At 43.7% G+C, this 25,703-nt stretch overlaps 1 protein-coding gene across 3 annotated transcripts in view; it reads right to left on the reverse strand.

Annotated features, from left to right (window-relative positions):
• Positions 1–832: 832 nt before the first annotated feature.
• Positions 833–25,703, reverse strand: part of appa (amyloid beta (A4) precursor protein a) — a 52,534-nt gene continuing 27,663 nt past the window's right edge. Inside the window, exons 2-16 of one of the 3 annotated variants that reach the window (XM_029740450.1) lie at positions 22,196–22,363; positions 16,554–16,683; positions 16,173–16,285; positions 15,528–15,712; positions 14,772–15,058; positions 14,153–14,320; positions 10,999–11,132; positions 10,672–10,746; positions 10,247–10,405; positions 9,861–9,989; positions 9,360–9,459; positions 5,893–6,108; positions 5,517–5,662; positions 3,563–3,709; positions 833–2,894 (exon numbers count right to left, since the gene is read on the reverse strand). In XM_029740450.1, the coding sequence (XP_029596310.1) occupies positions 2,793–2,894; positions 3,563–3,709; positions 5,517–5,662; positions 5,893–6,108; positions 9,360–9,459; positions 9,861–9,989; positions 10,247–10,405; positions 10,672–10,746; positions 10,999–11,132; positions 14,153–14,320; positions 14,772–15,058; positions 15,528–15,712; positions 16,173–16,285; positions 16,554–16,683; positions 22,196–22,363 (2,259 nt within the window). In that variant the 3' untranslated portion in view covers positions 833–2,792. Of the gene's footprint in view, positions 2,895–3,562; positions 3,710–5,516; positions 5,663–5,883; positions 6,109–9,359; positions 9,460–9,860; positions 9,990–10,246; positions 10,406–10,671; positions 10,747–10,998; positions 11,133–14,152; positions 14,321–14,771; positions 15,059–15,527; positions 15,713–16,172; positions 16,286–16,553; positions 16,684–22,195; positions 22,364–25,703 lie in introns of all 3 variants that reach the window. The other 2 variants (XM_029740449.1, XM_029740451.1) reach the window with 2 other exon arrangements.

A 25,703-nucleotide genomic window follows, 5' to 3' on the forward strand; every position in this document is an offset into this window, starting at 1 on the left:
CCAAAGCCCAATATACTACCCACCACTGTGACCTGTATGCTCTCGTTGGCTGGCCCTCGCTTCATATTCGTCACCAAACCCACTGGCTCCAGGTCATCTAAGTCTTTGCTAGGTAAAGCCCCGCATTATCTCAGCTCACTGGTCACCATAGCAGCACCCAACCGTAGCACGCGCTCCAGCAGGTATATCTCTCTGGTCACCCCCAAAGCCAATTCCTCCTTCGGCCGCCTCTCCTTCCAGTTCTCTGCTGCCAATGACTGGAATGAATTGCAAAAATCACTGAAGCTGAAGACTAACTTTAAGCATCATCTATCAGAGCAGCTTACCGGTCATTGCACCTGTACATAGCCCATCTGTAAATAGCCCACGCAACTACCTCATCCCCATGTTATTTATTTTTTTGCTCCTTTGCATCCCAGTATCTCTACTTGCACATTCATCATTTTTAATTGTTAAATTGTAATTATTTTGCCACTATGGCCTATTTATTGCCTTACCTCCCTAATCTTACCACATTTGCACACACTGTATATAGAATTTTCTATTGTGTTATCGACTGTACGTTTGTTTATCCCATGTGTAACTGCTGTTTGTGTCGCACTGCCTTGCTTTATCTTGGCCAGGTCGCAGTTGTAAATGAGAACTTGTTCTTAACTGGCCTAACTAGTTAAATAAAGGTGAAAAAAAATGTATCATTAGAAAACAAAATCTAGATCAGGGAATCATTTGGTCCTGTGCTTAAAAGGAGGTAGTGCATAAATCATAAAAACACACTACGGTAGTGAAAATATCCCCATCACCCAAGACTTAGGAGCCATGACTCAGTGAGAGCTGTATGTACGTTCAAAACTTTATTTATGGAATACAGTGTAGAAAGCGTTTTTCCAGTCAAAGCAAATGTCTTGCACAATTACACACAGTGGAAATAAAGCCACAGAGAAATAAAGAAAGAAACCCTGCTCTCTCTAACTCTATACTGCCTTATTCTGGCTATAGTGAGGTAATGCATCCTCTGAAAACCCAAGCAAAGGACTGACCCACCTGCAGCAGTGTGTGATGCACACAGCTCTACACACAACACTGCCTTACCTCTAGTACTGTGTCGCAAAATGGCACCCTATCCCAGGTCTATATTTTGCACTACTTCTCACTGAAACTGTAGTCCATCCAATTACTGATGGCCCTGCTTACCCCCTGAATGTTGCCTTCTAGGCCATGGTAGAGGTCATCGTATGGCTGGCTCTAGACAAGTGCTTGAGAGAGAGGTGAGTCACATGCCTGTTGTAGGGGGAAAGAGGGGAGGAGGGTGGTTGGAGATTCATTTTACAGACTGCCTGTCTGACTATCCATCTGGAACAGCTAGTAATTCCCTCTACCTCAATCCTTCCTTCCTTCACTCAATCTTTCACATGCACACCCCCCAGGCACTGATCCTGCTCTGTTTCTAGTCTCAGCAGAGAGAGAGAAGGATGAGCCGAAGCAAGAAAGGAACAGATTGGGAAGAGTAAGTAAGCCCAAAATGGTATTTGATTGTTGTTATATATCACAAACAATGTACAGAGGAGAAGAACGTTGTTTATTTCTGCGGAAACATAGAACCGGAACAAGAATTCTAACTAGACTGGAGAACACAGTCATCCACCCCCGTCCCTCCATTCTCCCCTTCCCCCGGCTGGAACCGGCCTTCCCGCCACACCCCCATCTCAAAAAACAAACAAACACGACAACATGGAATCAAAGAAAGAAAGCAAAAATTAAATAGGGCTGATTCATAACGTCTGCAAAGCGCAATAGGATGCCAACGCAATAAACTAAAGATAATCATAATTCAAATAATAATATAATATACAAATACGGATCAAGCCAGCCCCCCGCAGTTTTAGAAATATAGCATGGTTGAAATAAAAAAGGAAGAAACTTAAATCCAAAAAGCACAGATCTCTCTTACAGTGTATTTAACATGATATCCAAACAGAGAGCCCATTCACCGAGATTCATATATATTTTTTATCCAATGTAATTTAAGTCACGTAATCACGAGAAAGATACTAAATGTACAATCCTGCTAGAATGATAATCTCTATGTGAGAATCTCTCTGGAGACGCAGAAAGATATTTTATTACTTTCAATAATAACCCCGTCGTAATTTTTGTCATCATGCACTAAATAGGAACAGCTACTTTGTTACATTACACGCAATTTAAAAAAAGACGTTTTTCTCTTTACATATGATTTTTTTTCTAATTTTAATTTCTTTTTTGAAAAACAAAACCGAAAACGATAGAATAACTAAAATAAAGAGCTCATTCAGAGTACATCATCATTATCATCATCATTTTAGCCTTGTGTGACCTAACACAGCACAGCTGTCATAAGAATGCACAGAGAAGGAAAGAGGGAGGAAAGATAGGAGGAGAGGAGGCTTCATTGACCCATAGACCTCACCTATTCCCCAGTGTATAGAGAATGCAGTAGTGTAGGGTTGGGGACAGTGTGGTTGGCACTACAGCCAGAGAATGCCCCCTTAAATTACACTGGTCTGGAGTCAGATCTCCCTATCCAAATCCATTCCTCAACTCATTCCAAATCAAACTAAAAACTGACTCTGGACCAGTGTTGAAGGGGACAGTCTCCATCTACAGCAGGAGTGATAGTGGTGCCTGGTTCCAACCTGCACTGCTTGAGGGTAGGATAGGGTTGGTTTGGAGTGGGGATAGTGTTAAGGGCATAGGGGTGTGGAGGGTTAGAGGGGTTGGGTAGTGGTCATAGGGGTGAAGGGGTTTGTCATTCCTCAGTTCTGCATCTGCTCGAAAAACTTGTAGGTGGGGTTCTCGTAGCCGTTCTGCTGCATTTTGGACAGGTGGCGCTCCTCGGGGGTGACTGCTGCATCCACCTGCAGAACAGAGAGATGTGTTACACACAAGATATGGTATGTCCTTGTACACCAGGGCTTCATAGTCATTTCACAGAGGGCCTAGTGTCTGTAGGTTTTTGTTTTTTCTTCTCACCAGGTGAGAGGAGTTCCTTACTAATTAGTGACCTTAATTCATCAATCAAGAACAAGGGTGGAGTGAAAACCCGCAGACAGTCGTCACTCCGTGGAATGAGTTTGACATGTGTCACACTACTGCTGGTTATTTTTTGTTGTTTAACGAGCGGGGGCTGTTCCCACTCCTTACATGTTTACTGGTGCAGTAGGATGGATTCGTACCCATGCTGACACGGTACATGTGCACTGTTTACCTTCTACACAGACTTTAGATTCAAGTCTCAAACTCATAAACAACAGAAAGAGACAAAGGAAATACTGAGCCAAAGTCAAGAACAGTACACGCATAGCATATATTTTACTATCCTTGTGGAGACCTAAAATTGATTTCCATTCTTAATCCTACTGTCCTAACCCCTAACCACAAACCTAACCCTACCTCCTAACCTTTATCCTTGTGGGAGAATTTCCCTTGTTTCACTATACTTGTGGGCACGTTTTGGGGATTTCCGGTACCCACTAAGATAGTAATACAAGTTCACACACACACATACATCTCCTCTACCCCTCACCTCGATGACTCCGTGGTGGATGGACGTGTACTGTTTCTTCCTCAGCATCACCAGGGTGATGACGATGACGGTCGCTATGACGACGCCTCCCACCATCAGCCCGATGATGGCGCCCTTGTTAGAGCCGACATCCTCGGCGAAGAACACCTAGAGAGAGGAGAGAGAAAGAGAGGGACTGTAAATCACACTGCACAACCAATCACAAATACTGACTGGATTTATGGAGACAGATCTGGGGTCAGGAGTTCAAGGCATTAAGGTGAAATTAAATTGGAGAGAGTAGGAATAATTTGGGGTTTGGATGGAATACAAAAGATATGATTTGTAATCTAACGTTAGGATTACTGTTTAGGTGTTAAAAGAGGCCGCGGTAAAGTTGAGGGGGTTTGGGATTAAGGTTCAGAGTTACATTATCGAGGGATTTTAGAGGTAAGCTTAAAGTTATGTTATACAAGATGATTGTTACATAATCATTTTCCCCCCTTATTTAATGAGGAAAATTACTAAATGTAGAGATTTAATTGGGCACGAAACTCCACTTGTTTTTCTAAGTGTGAATGTATGTGTATCGCGGTTTCAGACCTACCAACCCTGTCCAACTTTTTAAGAGTACCAGACGCGTGCGTGCGCGGCAAGTTGGAGATTCATGTGCTTAGACAAACATTATGGATCACACCTGGTTCAGTTCAGTCCTCTGAAAAGGTATTTACAAAACATAATAAAAGATTCCTACTGATTAGTGGTGGAATTAGCACAGATTGTCTGTATGTTTATTCCATTACATGTACAGTGTAGAATGGAGATGATTATCTATAATGTTTTTCTTAGCACATGCCCCCAAGTTTAGTCTCTCAAACAGGGCCAATCAATAGGGCCAGCTCACAAGTATTGGCTTTTTAGACACGGCTCCTAATCAACACTAAAAGCAAAATCATTTTGAAAACAAAAACAAATGATATAAATTGATAAAATCTCAAATCTAGTGCAAAGGCATTTTAGAAGCATTGTCTCTATAGCTAATACCAGACTCATTCATTCTTCATCGGGGAGTCTTCTAAACTCCCGACTCCATTTAATGGCAAGATGTTTATACTTATTTTTGATTATACCTTTGTAATGCTTTTTGTGACGTGGATCATAATTACAGTTTCAGTCTATCAGGTTGCGTGATCCTCGTAATGTTACGTGGAAAATACAACTTATCGGACGCAGAATTAAATATATATCACACTGGCACAAACGCAACCAGTTATTTTTCATATTCGCATTTCATTTCTTTCACTCGTAAATGCGAGAGCGAAATTATAACAATTAGTGTTTACCTTTCCACAACACAGAGTTGAAAAGGTATTTGTCCATGTGTTTACGTACAGCTGACAGTCAGCAAACTCAGCATCACAACAAACAGGAGGGGTAGACACGGGGTAGCTACGTCCAATAATGATGCATTATTCTCCATGTCTGTTGACACATGTCTGTGTGTTGCAGCTCGAGAATCGGGATGTTAGATTTACTCAGTGGATTTATTTTTATTAAAAATGTAAAAAAATAAATAAAATCAGGCCCTATTCATTTCTGCGTACTTTTAACTCAGATCTCATACCTGCGTACATGGACAGAGAATTATGTAGTTGGTACGTAAAATGCGTGCATGTTGGCAGGTCTGCGTTTTCAATTTCAGACAGTGTTTATCTGAGGACAATTATAAATTAGCGCTGGTGTGAAACTAACATCCTGGCATCGCAGACGCCAGTTACTAACCCTGGTCATCTCGGCAGGCCTTGGTTACCATGCCAACGGTCAGCCAATACATATGGCTAGACATACCCATATGGGCATGGATATGTCTGGGATAACTCCATGATGCTTGTATCCGGCCATTTATGAAAAGAGTGCAAATATACAAAATGAAGTAGTGTGTGTACCAGCTTTGGTGGTATGTGTGTGTAGATACCAGTTTCTGGTGGTGCACTTCAAATCCGGTGCTGTGTCTCTCCTCTGCCTCCATCCTGAGCTCAGGGATCTCCTCTGGCTTCAGACCAGACACTGGTCGTGTTGGAAAATCTCTATCAGGAATAGGGCGGGCATCCATAGGCTCAACTAGCGAGAGAGAGAGAGAAAGTGAAAAGGAAGGATGAGTATCTTCTTAATAATATAGTTTCGCTTTGATCTCATCCCTGTCAAGACCCTGACAGCTGTCTACAATCAGTTACGGATTCGGTACATTTAATGTGTGGTTGTATGTATAGTACACCTACCCTGGTTCTGTCTGTTCCCACCCTGATTCTGTGTGTATTGATCATAGCTTTAGGCACACCTACCCTGGTTACCTGTGTTGACCTGGTTGAAGCTCTCGGGGTGGATAAAGCCCAGTCCGTCCAGGCCCATGCCCAGGTCTTCTTCCTGGGGCAGCAGGTCCAGGGAGGCCCTGGTGCTGTCAGGCAGACTGTCAGGCATCAGGGCATCATTTCCGTAGCTCACCCGCACGTCACTCTGCAGGTTGGACAGCTGCTGGGCCATATCTGCCTGCTCCTTCTGCAGCAACTCTGGAGAAAGAAGAAAATGGAAAAAGGGGAAGAGGGTGAAAGACAGCAGCAGAGAGGATTGAGAGAAGAATAGAAAGGGGAGGATGGCAGGTGTAAGAAACAAGGGTAGAGAGAAAAGGAGAGAAAACGTCAATGCTGTTGCAATAGAATGGTAAATGACTGTGTAATTGAACAATTACAATTATTCATTAGTACATACAAAGACAAGAAAATAGGATCACTAGAATATGGATGCGTCCCAAATGGCCACCATTTCCTATAAACAGTGCATTCGGGAAAGTATTCAGACCGCTTGACCTTTTCCACGTTTTGTTTACATTATAGCCTCATTCTAAAATGTATTAAATAATTGGTTTTCCGTCATCAATATAAAAAAAAAAAACTATTCAGACCCTTTGCTATGAGACTAGAAATTGAGCTCAGGTGCATCCTGTTTCCATTGATCATCCTTGAGATGTTTCTATAACTTGATTGGTAAATTAAATTTACTGGACATGATTTGGAAAGGCACACACCTGTCTATATAAAAGGTCCCACAGTTGACAGTGCAAAAATTAAGCCATGAGGTGGAAGGAATTGTTCGTAGAGCTCCGAGACAAGATTGTGTCAAGGCACAGATCTGGGGAAGGATTGAAGGTCCCCAAGAACACAGTGGCCTCCATCATGCTTAAATGGAAGAAGTTTGGACCCACCAACACTCTTCCTTGAGCTGACCGCCCGGATAAACGGAGCAATCGGGGGAGAAGGGCCTTGGATAGGGAGGTGACCAAGAACCCGACGGTCACTTTGACAGAGCCCCAGAGTTCCACTGTGGAGATAGGAGAACCTTCCAGAAGGACAACCGTCTCTGCAGCACTCCACTAATCAGGCCTTCATGATAGGAACCTCAGACTGGGGCGAAGGTTCACCTTCCAACAGGACAACGACCCTAAGCACACAGCCAAGACACAAGCCTACCAGACAAGCTTTATGCTCGCGTCAAGGCAAGCAACACTGAAGCATGCATGAGAGCATCAACTGTTCCGGACGACTGTGCTATCACTCTCTCCATAGCCGATGTGAGTAACACCTTTAAACAGGTCAACATTCACAAGGCCGCAGGGCCAGACGGATTACCAAGATGTGTACTCCGAGCATGCGCTGACCAACTGGCAGGTGTCTTCACTGACATTTTCAACCTGTCCCTGACCGAGTCTGTAATACCAACATGCTTCAAGCTAACCACAGTCCCTGTGCCCAAGAACACCAAGGTAACCTACCTAGGCAGAGTTGCAAAGAAAAAGCCATCTCTGACTGGCCAATAAAAAAAGATTAAGATGGGCAAAAGAACAGACACTGGACAGAGGAACTCTGCCTAGAAGGCCAGCATCCCGGAGTCACCTCTTCATTGTTGACGTTGAGACTGGTGTTTTGCGGGTACTATGTAATGAAGCTACCAGTTGAGGACTTGTGAGGCATCTTTTCCTCAAACTAGACACTGATGTATTTGTCCTCTTGCTCAGTTGTGCACCGGGGCCTCCCACTCCTCTTTCTATTCTGGTTAGGGCCAGTTTGTGCTGTTCTGTGAAGGGAGTAGTACACAGCGTTGTACGAGATCTTCAGTTTCTTGGCAATTTCTAGCATGGAATAGCCTTCATTTCTCAGAACAAGAATAGACTGACGAGTTTCAGAAGAAAGTGCTTTGTTTCTGGCCATTTGAGCCTGTAATCGAACCCACAAATGCTGATGCTCCAGATACTCAACTTGTCTAAAGGCTAGTTTAATTGCTTCTGAAATCAGGACACAGATTTCAGCTGTGCTAACATATTTGCAAAAGGGTTTTCTAATGATCAATTAGCCTTTTAAAATTATAAACTTGGATTAGCTAACACAACATGCCATTGGAACAGAGGAGTGATGGTTGCTGATAATGGGCCTCTGTTCGCCTATGTAGATATCCATTTTTTTTTTTAAATCTGCCGTTTCCAGCTACAATAGTCATTTACAACATTAACAATGTCTACACTATTTCTGATCTATTTGATGTTATTTTAAATGGACAACAGCCTCTCGCTACTGTTATTTTATCGTTGCTCCTTAGTTATTTTTCTATTGCTTTTATTATTTATTGCATTGTTGGTTCAGGGCTTGTAAGTAACTATTTCACTGTAAGGTCTACACCTTTTGTATTCGGTGCATGTGACAAATAACATTTGATTTGAAGACAACGCAGCAGTGGCTTCGGGACAAGTCTCTGAATTTCCTTGAGTGGCCCAGCCAGAGCCCGGACTTGAACCCGATCAAACATCTCTGGAGAGAGAACGGAAAAATAGCTGTGCAGCGACGCTCCCCATCCAACCTGACAGAGCTTGAAAAGATATGCAAAAAATGGGAGAAACTCATTGTGCTAAGCTTGTAGGGTCAAACCCAAGACTCAAGGCTGTAGTCGCTGCCTAAGGTGCTTCAACAAAGTAAAGGGTCTGATTACTTATTTAAATGTAATATTTTTTTTTATACATTTGTAAAAATTTATAAAAACTTGTTTTTGCTCTGTCATTATTGGGTATTGTGTGTAGATTTATGATGGGGGAAAAAACTATTTAAATCAATTTTAGAATAAGGCTTTAACCTAACAGAATGTGTAAAAAGTCAAGGGATCTGAATACTTTCAGAATGCTCTTTAGGTACCCCTTGGGCCCTGGTCAAAATCAGTGCACTATATAGGGAATGGGGTACCATTTGGGACGCAGCCTTTAAGTCTTCCTCAGGCACTTCACTTGAAAACAAGGTCGCTCTCTGTTCTCATTTGTTTTAATGACAGGAGAAAGAAAACTAAACCAGTGTCTGTTGCTGGGAGGCGGTGTGTGTGTGCGCAGAGGGCAGGGGAGCAGCCTGAGAGAAGGGGAAACTAGACAGTCTGAGAAGGACTCAGATGGCTCAGTGACGCACACAACTCAAGACCCAGACAAACACAGAGAGGGAGGGAGAGAGTGGGAAGAAGTAGTTCTAGTTATTGATTTGATGGAGGTGTAGGTGAGAATTGAGAGATGTCATGATGTTATATGATTATCTGTATCATGAATGAAAAAGTAAAAGTGGATGAGGGTTTTGTGGATATAAACTATGGACAGCGGTTGGTGACAGTGTGGATGAGGGCAGGTTACTGGTTCATATCAGTTAACGCTTGCACACAGACCTGGTCATCCTTTACCTGGTTAATGAAGGAGAAATGAGACTGGGGGAAGGGAAAAAAAAACAACAAAAAAACTCACCAACTTGGTCCTGGATATCGTCGGCCACTCCGGGCACCTTGTAGAGCAGACCCAGGGACTGGTTCATCCTCTCCTCAATCACACGCAGGTGGGTCAGTACCTACAAGTACATTTGAATGCTATTTAATACAAGCCATCTTCTGTGAGCCATACATTGTACATGTCAGGAGGTTACCAAAATACCCTTCAGTGGTGTATAGGTGTTTGTGTGTGTGAGTACATTTGGCATTGGGGGTGGATGAGAAATGTTGTTTCTAGGTTTGTTATTTTATTTGGTACAAATGGCAAATATTTTGTTTCTTCACTAGAGAGGACTAGAAGGTGCTCAACCAACGTGAGACGAGGTGCATGCAAAAAGTAATACGAGCATCAATAAAAATCTTTATTCATCACCGTCACTGGCCTTCATGAGAATGACAAAATTACTGTCACCATGTAAAACACACTCAAATGTGAATTTAAATATGATTTTTTTTAAAGGGCCTTTAGTGGGCATATTACCTGGGGTCGGATCTGTGCGGCCTTCTTGGGGTCGACCATGCGGACGTGCTCAAAGTGTTTAAGGGTGTGCTGTCTGTCCTTCTGCTCTGCACGGACATACTTCTTCAATAGGCTGAACACATGACGAGGCTAGAGAGAAGGCGAAGAAGGGAAAAAGGGAGAGAGACAGAGGGAGCGAGAGAGATATGAGTCAGAACGTCGGTCTGTGTGTGGGAGGATTAAGACAATGGGAGGATGACCCATATGTACTGTGTGTGTGTGTGTGTGTGTGTGTGTGTGTGTGTGTGTGTGTGTGTGTCTACCCTGGGTGGCTGGGCAGTTAGGTGGCTCTACAGGGCCAGGCAACACTGTGTGTTATACTCTGTTACTATGTACTCTCTACCTACCCTGGGTGGTTGGGCCTGCAGGGAGGTCAGGTAGCTCTCCAGGGCCAGGCGACGGCGGTCATTGAGCAGGGCCTCAACCCGGGCCATGTGAGTCTCAACCAGCTGCTGCCTCTCACTGGCTGCCTCCTGCTCCAGGGCCTCCACCTTCTCCTGGAAACGCTGTGTGATAGACACACACACATTATTATACTAGACACACACACATTATTATACTGTACAACATAACACATTTAATATACATGATACAAACATATTTAACATAGGTTCATGAGAAGACACACATAGTATATGATACACACACAAATAAAAATTCCCTACCACCACCACGCTGTTATCAATTATTCAGACACACAACAGCTATGACATTGACAGTCACTGATTTAGCATGTATTAATATGTTTGAGTATCTTCTGTGTGTGTCTGACCTGGATGACAGCCTTCTTATCAGCACGAGGTAGACTCTTGGCCTCCCTCTCTGCCTCCTCCCACTCCCTCATCACCTACACACATACAAGAAGAAAGACTGGTTACTGCTGTATCTAACTCCTTCCTTCCGGCTATATTCATACATGATCTTTCAGCACGACAGGGTCTTTGCTTCCTTCCCTTCCTCCTTTTCTACCCTCTCCAACCTCACCCCTTCTCCATCCTCCCTCCCCCTTCCACTCTCAACCGCTCTTTATCGCCCTTCCCTCCACCTTTCCCCGCTCTTCCACCCTCCACCCCTACCCTTCTCGCTCCCTCTATTCTACCTGGGACATCCTCTCGCGGTGCTTGGCCTCCAGACTCTCCTTGGCCTTGGCAAAGTGGGCATGTTCGTTGTCATCCCCGGGCGTCTCCAGATAACGGTCCACGGCGTCGGGAGGGCTGGGGGCGGCGGTGGGCACTGGGTGGTGGGGGGGTAAATGGACATGGAGGAGAGGGAGGAGAGAGATGGGGATGAGATGGAGAGAAATGTAGAAAATGACTCTTACAATCTGGTCTTCAGATATCCCCCATTGTTCCTTCACCTTCCCCGGGGATCCCTTTTTCTATGTTTCTTCTTTCATTGCTTTCCTTTTCAAAATCCAGACCATCTTTTCCAGAGTGACTTACGATAAGTGCCTTCAGAGTATTTGACTTGACTGAAATAAGGATCCGGAGGCACAGAAGTTCCAAACTACCAAAACTATGTAGCAGCTCCATAATAGCAGACACTAAAGCTAGACGATTAATAATACTAGTGTTAGCAACAACAGGTTGGTTAGTGATTCCTCGAGCGAGTGAACGAGAGTAAACAATACAGAGTGAAAAAGCAGAGAAGTGTGCGTTTGAAGGGTGGCTGGTGTCTGTGTGTGTGTGTGTGTGTGTGTGTGTGTGTGTGTGTGTGTGTCCTGGTTGGAGGATTCCAGATTTCCTGCTTGTTCCTTCCAGATTCCGGGAATTTTCCAACCGTGATTTCTTTAAAAAATGTTTTTAACAAATCTCTTCCATTAATGTGACTGCCATAGACACTCCAAGTCATTTAGACGTTTGATTAAAATCCTCTAGAAGAGTTACTTTAGCAATTTTCCCATATATTCTACTACAGAAAAGGCTAGTAAAAAGCTGTTATGCCTTAAGGCTGGGATACCTTGCATGACCTGTATCTTTCCGTTTGACAGGAAAAAGTAAATCGTATAATATGTAATTATGTAATATCATTCCGAGTGGAACGATGTTGTAAAATATCCACAGGCTAAAGTGTGTGTGTGTGTGTGTGTGTGTGTGTGTATCACATTACGTGACATACTGTACCTATCATTATCATCCTTGATTAAACATTGAACAGCATAAATATATTATTTCTTACATGAATAAGGAAGCGCTGATTTGATACTTTGGAACCTGTGTGTATGCGTCATGTGAAGCATGTTTTTCATTTTAGTTTGTCTCAGAGATTAGCACGACTTCCTTTCACAGACACTCAATAGTCCCAAAACAACCAAGAGCATTTTGCGATCTGAACAAAGCAGAACCATTAATACAACTTTAACTTGGAAGTCTAAATGTGAGGGTAGAGGGTTGCTAGCTGGTGGAACCACAACACTGTCTTTCACACCTCCAATATGCTCAACCAAGTGGAAATCTCGCACACACACACACAATTTCAGAGGCTGCTACAGAGGAGGTGAGATGGTGTGAAAGACAGGATTAGTGAGAGAAGGAGGGAGTGTGAGACATAAGATACTGTATAGAGAAAGTAGGGGGAGGAGGCGAGAGTGAACCATCGCTAGGTTGGATCGTTCACACACACACTCGACTGTCAGGTCACTGCCTCACACAACACTCAAATCAGCGTGAGAAACTTTTGCCTACCGTATCTGTCGCACACACACACACACACTCTGTCCGCTCATACGGAATCAGTGGAAGAACAGGTGAAATCACTCGTGTTAGTGTGTTCTAAAACCCACAAACAGGTTAAAAGATGTGTGTGAATGTATTTGTCCATAAGTACAGTAAACTAGGGTTGGGCGGTATCTAGATTTTCATACAGTCATACTGTTTCTGTACCATACCAGTGCGCACACAGTATTACCGAATGTGCACACAACGGCCGCCATTTTATATATATAAAAATTAGGTAACAGGGATCTTGATCTAGGGGGGATTGAATGTCTTTACTGTAGCCAACAACCTTGATCTTTACATCTAGCACCTTAGCTAGCAGTTAGCAACCCGGATAACATTTTTAAAAAGAATTTAAGGGGTGGATCTGCTTTAATATTGCGGAAAGATTTCTGGAAGCAAAGTAATTGTCTGCATCATTTCCCCCATAATTTTTTTTTAGGGCAACTATATCCACACACTTTTTTTTTGAATATACCTTTATTATTCCCTGCAAACCCTACCACCCCTCCCCCAATTGGAGTAAACTAATAAACAATAACACTTAAGCGTCTACCTTATACACATTTTACAGACAATCTATTTTACAATAGTTATGTTTTGTTTTTAGTCCTTCCTCCATTTCTGATGTCCATCCAGTTTGATTTCTATTTAACTGCTATTTCACAAATTTCTGAACCTATATAGATTTTACAGACCCCGTATGTTACATTGGTTATCTTGTTATTGGTCCCACCCTTCATCTCCATTCAACCCCTCCCATCTATCTCTTAACACCATCCATTTTGGATTTCTATTTATCTGATAACATTTATTTGACATCTTAGATTTGTTATATTTATACTTAACTTATGGTTATAAGCAGTGGCGTAGCGGCCCTACCCCCGCGAGGCAGGGGTGCCCCACCCCCAAAAAAGTACACACATTACTTTTTAACGGTATTGAAAATCATACTGTCTGTATTTCGAAACACCCCGGTATACGGTATATCACCCAAGCCTACAGTAAACACACAATGCGTGGTGGTTAGTGAGACCAGAGTGATTAGTGGCTAGCAAACATGGCTAATGTAGTTAGCACCAAGGTAGCCAGATGGCTAGGGCCAGACGGCTAACCAGAAACTAGCTAGCAGACATGGACACTAACAGTGCAACACACAGACAGACAGTTGGCAGGGAGCTCTGCTGTCCGTCTGACTGACGATGCTGCAGACAGGCAGTACAACAAGATTTAGTTAAGTGAGACCACAGGTTAGCGAGAACTAGCATGTTTAACAGCTAATCAGATGGTAACTAGCCAACATAGACACTACACGCAGACAGACAAGTAGTCTGTGTGACTGACTTACTAACAGTGCAGCAGACAGACAGGCAGTACAAGGGGTGGTTCGTGAGACCAGAGGTTAGCATGTAACGTGAAGTAGTATTAGCGTGGTTAGCAGCTAGCTAGCCAGAGGGCTAATGACAGAGGCTAGCTTTCAGACGTGGACACGCAGACAGACAGGTAGACAGGACGCTGTCTGTGTGACTGACTTACTGACGTTGCTGCATACAGACAGGCAGTACTCCTCCGACTCAAAGTTATTGCGGTTGCCCCCACAGCCGCCATAGATGAACTGGGCACAGCGGCCCTCCTCACGGTCAAAGTACCAGCGTGCAAGCATGGCACGGCATGGGCCCGTCTCCGCATTCGCCCAACATACCTCTGGTAGGGGGGCAATGAGCCGTCAGCACACACACAGTGTGAGTCCCAAATGGCACCCGGCCTATTCCCTACATAGGCCTCTAGTCAAAAGCAGTGCACAATGGGCCCTGGTCAAAAAGTAGTGGACTATATAGGGAATTTGGTGCCATTTGGAACACATTCTTATAATCGTACAGGCGTGAGCATACCAATGGTGTGTGAACACACACACACACACACACACACACACACACACACACACACACACACACACACACACACACACACACACACACGGGTGAAATATGGGTGGTGGAATGGGGATTTAGCTGAATAGTGGTGAGTTTCTAGATTGCGCCCCCCCAATTCCACCCCTGCATACACTCACTCAACCTTTAAATAGACCAGCAGAGTAAATACACAGTCAATTATTTACACACACACGGCCCCTGGCCCTCCCAATCCCTCTCACCTCTGACCACTTCCTCCACAGACTCGGTGGTAGTAGTAGTGGTGGTGGTAGTCATGGCGATGTTGGTGGTGGGCTCGCTATCGTCGCGCTCGTCAAGGACGTCATCGTCATCATCCTCCTCCTCCTCCTCATCGTCCTCGTCCCCGTCTCCATCCTGGTCGTTGTCCAGCACCTCCTGGCCTTCCTCCTCTTCCTCATCTTCCTCTACCATGGCAGGGGCTGTCTCCTCCTCCTCCTGTTGCTGCCGGGGTGTGAATCCAGCTGGCTCTGCTGCCCCCCTTGCCATACTGCGAGAGGGATGATTGAGGGAGAGGGATGGAGGTAGGTAGAAAGAGGGAGAGAAATGGGGGGGGGTGAGTAACGTGGTTATGAGTGAGTGTACTGTGTGTGTGACTGCTGGTATAAGTATAATCTCGTTCCCAGACACTTCTGCCCAAATGGGCAAAAAGTCTGGTGGATCAGCGAGTCAAACTTAGGCGCATAGGCATTGGCTTAATGTACCAACCAATCACCTCTCACAACACCTTCCCTCTACCCTATATGTCATGCGCACTTCAGTTTACGTTCAGCCTCGCAGTCGTGTGATTGACAAATACTTTACTCAGTAGGTCACTCCCATAGAATTCTATGGTCTCTCCCACTAAGGCCAACTTTGAATTGTTGATATCCCAGGCTGATATGCACTGTGCACAATAGCCTGGGGACGAGTAGAAGTATGAATGTAAGGGAGTACTGTATGAGCTCCTGTGTGTGTACCTGTTGTCAGTGTAGTCAGTCTCGGCTCCTCCCCACCACACATCCGAGTCGTCCTCGTCCTGCTCAGTGCTGTCGGTCTCCCTGTCTGACGGACAGCACACAAACTCCACCCCCCGGAAACGGTCGATGCCGCACGGCAACAGCATCCCGTAGTCGTGGAGATTCAAAGTGCGGTCTCCACAGGACTGGGTGAGAGGGATGGGGCAGTTAAAGCAAGGGCTGCGTGTATCAAGAGTAGGAGTGCTGATCTAGGATCAGTTCCCCCCTGTCCATGTCATTCTATTCATGGTGATCTAAAAGGCAAAACTGATCCTAAAATCGGCACTCACACTCTGAGATAATTGATCCATACGGCTCCAGGTTTTGTGAATTAAACACTACATGACCAAAAGTATGTGGACACCTGCTTGACAAACTTCTCATTCCAAAATCATGGGTATTAATATAGAGTTGGACCCCCTTTGCTGCTATAACAGCCTCCACTCTTCTGGGAAGGCTTGCCACTAGATGTTGGAACATTACTGTGGAGACTTGCTTCCAATCAGCCACAAGAGCATTAGTGAGGTCAGGCACTGACGTTGGGCAAATCAGGCCTGGCTCGCAGTCAGCGTTGTATGCATGTACGTGTGCGGCGTGTGATCTCACCTCTTTGGCCACAGTGTGCCAGTGCAGGTGGCTCTCACACATGTCCATGCGCTCCTGGTGCAGGAACTTGCACTTATCAGGAACCAGCAGGGCATCACTGACAAACTCCCCCACTGCACCATACATAAACAGAGCCAATTAATATACAGACATAACTAAAAACAAACAAAAAAAATACAAATCAGCCAACAACAAAAAATAAACACTTTTTACTAAGGGATGGAATTCAAATAGTACAAACGCTCACATAAATCTCAATCTCTTTTTCACTCCCCCCTCACATACACATATTTCCCCCCTACACACAGTTAACCCCCACCCACACACCCCTATGCATGCTCAAGCCTCCCCACCCCCCACACACATACAGTGCATTTGTACCTAGGCATCGGTAGGGCACCACGATGTGCAGGTGACTGCGGCACTGCTTGCGGCCCTTCTTGCACCAGTTCTGGACGCTGACTGGCTGGTTGGCCTCCACCACGTTGGTGATCTGCAGCTCAGGGTATACCTGGGAGAGAAGAAACACGGAGTCTGTCTGTCTGTCTCCTTTCACCCCCCCATCCCATTTTCTATCTGTGATTGATCTCTCCCTCTCATCCTCCCCCTCTCCCACATCATCAACCATCTGTCCCACCATCCGTTCACAGGGCGGTGAGTACTCTTTCGCTCTCTCCCAATCACTGTTCGTCCACATCCTCCCATCTGTCCCTACCATCCGGTCACAGCCCTCTCTTTTTCTTCTCCCCCCTCTTAATTGTTCTCAGTTAATCTCTGATCCACCTCTCCAAGTATTACTTCTGTTTTTCTCCTCTCATCTAATGACTTCACTAACTCACTCCACCCCTCCCTTTCAATTGGTTTATCATTTATCCACCGTTTCCCTCACCCAATTCTTCTCAATCTACATTTTAACAGCACTACACTCCAACTCCTCTCTATGCACATGCCTTTCGGTTGTCTCTTTCCCTCTCCCTTTAGTTTATTCAACACACAAGTCAGAGTTCAACTGTATTGTGCCATGTAAATTAATTACATTTATTGACCTTGAACCCCCCCCCCCTAGCAATATTGCAGGGTGACGATTTGGCTCTTGATCCTTCAGCGCCCCCTAACTCTACCACCTTCCCTCCCGCCTAGCTCCTGGCAATATGTATCTCTTGATTCACGTCTCTCTCCTCCCCATCTACCCCCCCTTCCTCTCCCACCTCCGGGCAGTCCTGGTTGATGCCAAAGACACCCTTTCTACTCCCTCCTCTTCTCTCCTCCTACCAGTACTGCAGGATGCCGATACATTTGAATACATCCCTCTCCATTCTCCCCCATGTGTGTTCTCACTTTGCAGTATTTTTGCATTGCATTTTGTTGTATTATAGTGTATTTATATTGTGTATAGGTCCCGTGTGGCTTAGTTGGTAGAGCATGGCACTTACAATGCCAGGGTTGTGGGTTTGATTCCCACGAGGAACTAGTACGAACAAATATGAAAATGTATGCACCAACTACTGTAAGTCGCTCTGGATAAGAGCGTCTGCTAAATTACGTAAATGTGTATTTAGTACGGTGACCTAACAAAATTAATTTCCATGTCTATGGACATTACAGTAGGTTCTCTGTAGCTTAGTTGGTAGAGCATAGTGCTTGCAACGCCAGAATAATAATAATAATAAATAATAATAATAATAATAATAATAATAATAATAATAATAAGTGGGTGCTTTCATTTGTCCTATTTCATACATGTGCAAGTGTGTATTATACGCATATGTGAATTGAAAATTAGTTCTGCATATCCCACTCACCGAGACACCTTTGTAGAATAAGCCACTACTGATGGCGACCCTGGAGCAATTAGCGTTAACCTGTTAGGGCTAGGGGGCAGTACTTACACGGCCGGATAAAAAAACGTACCCGATTTAATCTGGTTATTACTACTGCCCAGAAACTAGAATATGCATATAATTATTGGCTTTGGATAGAAAACACCCTAAAGTTTCTAAAACTGTTTGAATGGTGTCTGTGAGTATAACAAAACTCAAGATTCTGTACAGGAAGTGCCATCTCTGACCATTCCTTGGGCTTCTTGGCTCTGTTTATTGAAAACTTAGGATCTTTGCTGTAACGTGACACTTCCTATGGCTCACATAGGCTCTCAGAACCCGGGAAAAAGCTGAATGATGTAATTCCAGCCCCTGGCTGAAAAACATTAGCGCCTTTGGTAGGTGGTCTATCAGAGGACAATCAGACTGAGGCGCGTGCACGAGGCGACCCCATGTTTTTATTTTCTCTCTCTTTGTACTAAAACACAGATTCCCGGTCGGAATATTATCGCTTTTTTACGAGAAAAATTGCATAAAAATTGATTTTAAACAGCGGTTGACATGCTTCGAAGTACGGTAATGGAATATTTAGAAATTTTGTCAGGAAACGCGTCGGGCGCGTCACCCTTATTTACCCTTCGGATAGTGTCTTGAACGCACGAACAAAACAGAGGATATTTGAACATAACTATGGATTATTTTGAACCACACCAACATTTGTTATTGAAGTAGAAGTCCTGGGAGTGCATTCTGATGAAGAACAGCAAAGGTAATAACATTTTTCTTATAGTAAATCTGACTTTGGTGAGGGCTAAACTTGGTGGGTGTCTAAATAGCTAGCCCTGTGATGCCGGGCTATCTACTTAGAATATTGCAAAATGTGCTTTCACCGAAAAGCTATTTTAAAATCGGACATAGCGAGTGCATAGAGGAGTTCTGTATCTATAATTCTTAAAATAATTGTTATGTTTTTTGTGAACGTTTATCGTGAGTAATTTAGTAAATTCACCGGAAGTTTGCGGGGGGTATGCTAGTTCTGAACGTCACATGCTAATGTAAAAAGCTGGTTTTTGATATAAATATGAACTTGATGAACAAAACATGCATATATTGTATAACAATGTCCTAGGGGTGCCATCTGATGAAGATCAAAGGTTAGTGCTGCATTTAGCTGTGGTTTTGGTTTTTGTGACATTATATGCTAGCTTGAAAAATGGGTGTCTGATTATTTCTGGCTGGGTACTCTGCTGACATAATCTAATGTTTTGCTTTCGTTGTAAAGCCTTTTTGAAATCGGACAGTGTGGTTAGATTAACAAGAGTCTTGTCTTTAAAATGGTGTAAAATAGTCATATGTTTGAGAAATTGAAGTAATAGCATTTCTAAGGTATTTGAATAACGCGCCACAGGATTCCACTGGCTGTTACCCTAGAGAGGTTAAGTGCTTTGCTCAAGGGTACGTCAGATTTTTCAGAGTCGGCTCAGGGATTCGAAGCAGCGACCTTTAGGTTACTGGCCCAACACTCTTAACCTGTTGGGGATAGGGGGCAGTATTTGCACGGCCGGATAAAAAACATACCCGATTTAATCTGGTTACTACTCCTGCCCAGTAACTAGAATATGCATATAATTGTTTGATTTGGATAGAAAACACCCTAAAGTTTCTAAAACTGTTTGAATGGTGTCTGTGTATAACAGAACTCATATGGCAGTCAAAACCCTGAGACAAATCCTGACAGGAAACTGAAATCTGATGTGTGGATATCACTTCAAACATTTGCCATTGAAACACACAGGGGGTTATGAATCATTTAGCACTTCCTATGGCTTCCACTAGATGTCCCCAGTCTTTACAAAGTGGTTTGAGTCTTCTATGGTAGAAACTGACCCAAAGAGAGGCTGTTGATATTGGTCACAGGGGATGGGCCATTACCATTGTAACGTCGGCGCCCATGGCTACTCTCCCTTTTCGAAACGTTTTGAAAGACAATGCAACCGTCCCCATGGAATCTTATCTCTAGTTGAAAAACGCCCAAAAGATTTATGTTATACAACGTTTGACATGTTTGAACGAACTTAAATATATATTTTTTGCTCATTCCTGACGACAAGTCCGACGCACACGGTACATTTTCAGTAGCCTTCGGAGCGCGCTAACACTATTGGGACATAAATTATTAACTTTTTCGAACAAAACTACATTTGTTACGGACCTGGTATTCCTAGAAGTGCCTTCTGATAAAGATAATCAAAGGTAAGGGATTATTTACAATAGTATTTTTGATGGTTGATCGTTCCAAGATGGCTCAAAACATGTATAGCCTAGACTATTTTTCTGGGCATACCACGTCGTTTATTGCAAAGTGTGATTTCCCAGTAAAGTTATTTTTAAATCTGGCAAAGCGATGGCATTCAAGACATGTTAATATATAAGTCTTTGAATGACAATATTACATTTTAACAATGTTTTCGAATAGTAATTTTGTAAATTGTAGCGCTAATTCACCGGAAGCATGAGGGAAAAGATTTTCTGAACGTCACGCGCCGATGTAAAATGCTGTTTTTATATATAAATATGAACTTTATCGAACACAAAATGCATGTATTGTGTAACATGATGTCCTAGGAGTGTCATCTGATGAAGGTTGTCAAAGGTTAGTGCTGCATTTAGCTGTTTTTTGGTTATTTGTGATGCATCTAGTTGCTTTGAAAATGGCTGTGTGATTATTTCTGGCTGGGTACTCTGCTGACATAATCTAATGTTTTGCTTTTGCTGTAAAGCCTTTTTGAAATCGGACAACGTGGTTCGATTCAGGAGAGGTGTATCTATAAAACGGTGTAAAATAGTCATTTGTTTGAGAAATTGAAGTTATAGCATTTATGAGGTTTTGCATTTCGCGCGACACGATTCCACTGGCTGTTGATTAGGGTGGGACGAAAGGGACACTTCAGGATTTTGCCAACGAGGCCACTTTACTTCTCCAGAGTCAGATGAACTCGTGAATAACATTATATCTCTGTGTCCAGTATGAAGGAAGTTAGAGGTAGTTTCGCAAGCTAAGTGTCTGCTAAATGGAATATATTAGTATACACTACCGGTCAAAAGTTTTAGAACACCTACTCATTCAAGGGTTTTTCTTTATTTTTACTATTTTCTACATTGTAGAATAATAGTGAAGACATCAAAACTATGAAATAAATGGAATCATGTTGTAACCAAAAAAAAACAATAAATCGCTACTCTTTGCCTTGCACACTCTTGGCATTCTCGCAACCAGCTTCATGAGATAGTCACCTGGAATGCATTTCAATTAACAGGTGTGCCTTGTTAAAAATTAATTTGTGGAATTTCTTTCCTTCTTAATGTGTTTGAGCCAATCAGTTGTGTTATGACAAGGTGTGTGTGTGTGTGTGTGTGTGTGTGTGTGTGTGTGTGTGTGTGTGTGTGTGTACTTTAAGACATGAAGGTCACTCAATACGGAAAATGGCAAGAAATTTCTTCAAGTGCAGTTGCAAAAACCATCAAGTGCCATGATGAAAGTGTCTCTCATGAGGACCGCCACAGGAATGCAAGACCCAGAGTTACCTCTGCTGCAGAGGATAAATTCATTAGAGTTACCAGCCTCAGAAATTGGCAATTAACTGCACCTCAGATTGCAGCCCAAATAAATGCTTCACAGAGTTCAAGTAACAGACACATCAACAGTTCAGATGAGACTGAGTGAATCAGGTCGATGGTCGAATTGCTGCAAAGAAACCACTACTAAAGGACACCAATAAGAAGATACTTGCTTGGGCCAAGGAACATGAGCAATGGACATTAGACTGGTGGAAATTTGTCCTTTGGTCTGGAGTCCAAATTGGAGATTATTGGTTCCTGCAGCAATACGCCATCCCACATGGTTTGGGCTTAGTGGGACTATCATTTGTTTATCAACAGGACAAATGACCCAACACACCTCTAGGCTGTGTAAGGGCTATTTTACCAAGAAGAAGAGTGAAGAACCTCAAATATATTTCGATTTTTGGTTACTACATGATTCCATGTGTTATTTCATTGTTTTGATGTCTTCACTATTATTTTACAATGCAGAATAAAGATTTAAAAAATAAAGGAAAACACTTGAATGAGTAGGTGTTGTAAAACTTTTGACCGGGAGTGTATATTAAGTTATTGTATCGTATCTAACCCCAATCTCCATACCTCCTGACAGTACTGCAGGATGCCCTCCTTGGTGCCGATACAGCTCTTGGTGCCGGAGGGGTCCGACACCCATTTGCCGCTCTGGACATCCACATGCATGTTGAGCTTCCCACAGAACATGGCCACCTGGGGCTCCGCCAGCAGGCCCATCCCACCATCTGTCGGCACCTTGAGAGGGAGGGAGGAGAAGTGGGATGGAGAGACAAAAAGATAATTATTAATTTACTCTCGTTCTGTAGTATTAGGTAGGCATGTGCGAGAAGTGAGAAATCCAAATGATCAGCAGAAAATATTTGATACATTTTACGAAAAAGGTTCCTTTCATTTAGCTTTTATTTATACAGTTTGCTGTCATTGTTGTTTGCCAGGGAGACTTGTTCAAGATGGCAGCAGTTTCTAAAACATGCTCCACAAAGAATTAGCAATACATAGAACAATATAATACAAAGAATGTTTAAAAATACATTTTCATAAAACGACAGAATGATGTAGAGAAGGAATGGATGGAGGGAATAGAGGAATGGAGAGGACAGAGTGATGGAAGATTGGAGAAAAACAGAAAATGTGTAAGGGAGAGAACGGGGTAATGATTAAAGAAAAAAAGCAGGAGAGGCAGGAATGAGAGGAGAACAAAGACGGAAAAATAGGGGGAAGATGGCTTGAGGTGTAAGCGGGGAAAAGACAAAAGGGCTGAGATAGACCCTTTATTCGCAAACTACTTTTGACCAGGGCTCAATCGTGTGCCTTTGGGATAGATGCACAGATTAGAGTTTGGGTGGCGTTTCAGGCATTGACTTGTTACATCAATGAGGCTCCGGTGTAAGGTTCCCCTCAGTACAGATCTAGGATCAGCTTCCCCTCCCCCAATCCTAACCTTTAAGATCTGTGTGGGAAATGCAAAACTGTCCCAAGAACAGCATCCTAGGGGCAAATTCACACTACACCCATCAATGGCAAAAGGAGAGGCTTTCTTTGACGATCTTTGATGGTGAGAGAAAATAAATTCCTACTGTAGACTTTCCTACTGAATTGTGATTGAAAAACCCATAGCACCATTGCAGTCTCTTATGAAACCTCCCCAACCTAAAGCTTTTACACACGCAGGCACGCACGCACATTGGACTGCATACACACGCACGTATCCTCGATATCCTACAGGTGGCAGCACTGAGAAAGAACATGTACTGTAGTATGCCAGCCTGCCAAGGGGTATGCATGCTTGGCTTGGCTCACGTGTGCGCGCGCCCCTTTGTTGTCCATCCAATGCCTATTCACGGGTACTAATTATATTATGTAACTCCAGAGATGGATGTACATCCATCTCTGCGAGTATGTGAGTGTGTTTGTGTGCGCGCATGTGTGTCCATTGCTACTGCATAAGGAGGTTTTGTAATGACAATCCTGTAAGAAGGGAGGTGGGGACAAACAAAAGACTGAAAGACAGCATTGTACTAGGGAACGAGGGAGAAGAGCGAGAGGAGAGAAAGAGACTGATTGCATTGTGTTTTTCTATAATCTTGTTAGTGGTTTGGCAGTAAAACAAATGTTTGTGAAGTAGAGGATGACATACTGTGAATGGACTTGATTCTTTTCCGACCTAATGCACAATGTAATCCTTATCCACACACACACACACACACACACACACACACACACAGGCCCACGCCCATTCAGACACGCGCACACGCCCATTCATATGCATGCGCACACGCCCATTCATTTGCACGAGCACTCAGTGCACTGTGCATGCACACATTCTGGCATGCACGTGTACACACAAACACACTCAGACAGATCAGATTGCAGTGTAGTTCTGAGGGACGGATGTGTCGCCTAAAGAAGTTCATGTCCTTAATGCCAACCCGTTAGGCCACATGCCCTAGCGCCAAGCAAATCTGTAAATCCCTCACACACATGCACACACAGTGGAAAAACTGGTGAAATCACTTGTGTTAGTGTCTTCTATCAATGAAATGCATTTATAAAGCCCTTTTTACATCCGTAGAGGTCAAAGTGCCATACAGAAACCCAGGAGAAAACCTCAAACAGCAAGCAATGCAGATGTAGAAGCACAGTGGCTAGGGAAAACTCCCTAGAAGGCTGGAACCTACGAAGAAACCAGACTCTGACGGGTGGCCAGTCCTCTTCTGGCTGTGCCGGGTGGAGATTATAACAGTACACGGCCATTTAAGGCCAGATTGTTATAAAACCCACAAACAGGTTAAAAGAAGTGTGTGTGTGAATGTATTCGTCCATGTGTACAGTATCTAGATTTCCAGTCATACCGTTTCTGTACCATACCAGTGTATACAGTATTGCCAAATGTGCACACAAGGGGCGCTATACATTTTAAAAAATATATATTTTTTAAAATGCAACCCACAAAACCATTTAGGTAACAGGGATCTCTCTCCAGGAGGGGATTGAATGTCTGCTGTAACCAAGAAGCTTGATCTTGACATCTAGCCCCTTAGCTATCAAACCGGGATAACATTTGACATCTTAGATTTATTGTATTTATACTTACACCCCTGCGAAACAGTTTTTACACACACACACACACACACACACACACACAGCAAATAAAGAAACGTCTCTTTTTTCGGACCCTGTCTTTTAAAGAAATTCGTAAAAATCCAAGTAACTTCACAGATCATTGTAAAGGGTTTAAATGCTGTTTCCCATGCTTGTTCAATGAACCATAAACAATTAAAATCAACATGCACCTGTGGAACTGTCGTTAAGACACTAACAGCTTACAGACTCTAGGCAATTAAGGTCACAGTTATGAAAACTTAGGACACTAGAGGTCTTTCTACTGACTCTGAAAGAAAACACTAAAAGAAAAGATTGCCAGGGTCCCTGCTTCCCTTAGGCATGCTGCAAAGAGGCACGAGGACTGCAGATGTGGCCAGGGCAATAAATTGCAATGTCCGTACTGTGAGACGCCTAAGACAGCGCTACAGGGAGACAGGACGGACAGCTGATCATCCTCGTAGTGGCATACCACGTGTAACAACACCTGCACAGGATTGGTACATCCGAACATCACACCTGCGGGACAGGCACAGGATGGCAACAACAACTGCCTGAGTTACACCAGGAAGGCACAATCCCTCCATCAGTGCTCAGACTGTCCGCAATAGGCTGAGAGAGGCTGGACTGAGGGCTTGTAGGCCTGTTGTAAGGCAGGTCCTCACCAGACATCATTGGCAACAATGTTGCCTATGGGCACAAACCTACCATCGCTGGACCAGACAGGACTGGCAAAAAGTGCTCTTCACTGACGAGTCACAGTTTTGTCTCACCAGGGGTGATGGTCGGATTCGTGTTTATCGTTGAAGGAATGAGCGTTACACCGAGGCCTGTACTCAGGAGTGGGATCGAGTTGGACGTGGAGGGTCCATCATGATCTGGGGCGGTGTGTCACAGCATCATCGGATGCTGCTTGTCATCATTGCAGGCAATCTCAACGCTGTGCGTTACAGGGAAGACATCCTCCTCCCTC

Source organism: Salmo trutta, chromosome 39, assembly GCF_901001165.1.
Source record: "Salmo trutta chromosome 39, fSalTru1.1, whole genome shotgun sequence".
Classification (NCBI taxonomy): domain Eukaryota; kingdom Metazoa; phylum Chordata; class Actinopteri; order Salmoniformes; family Salmonidae; genus Salmo; species Salmo trutta.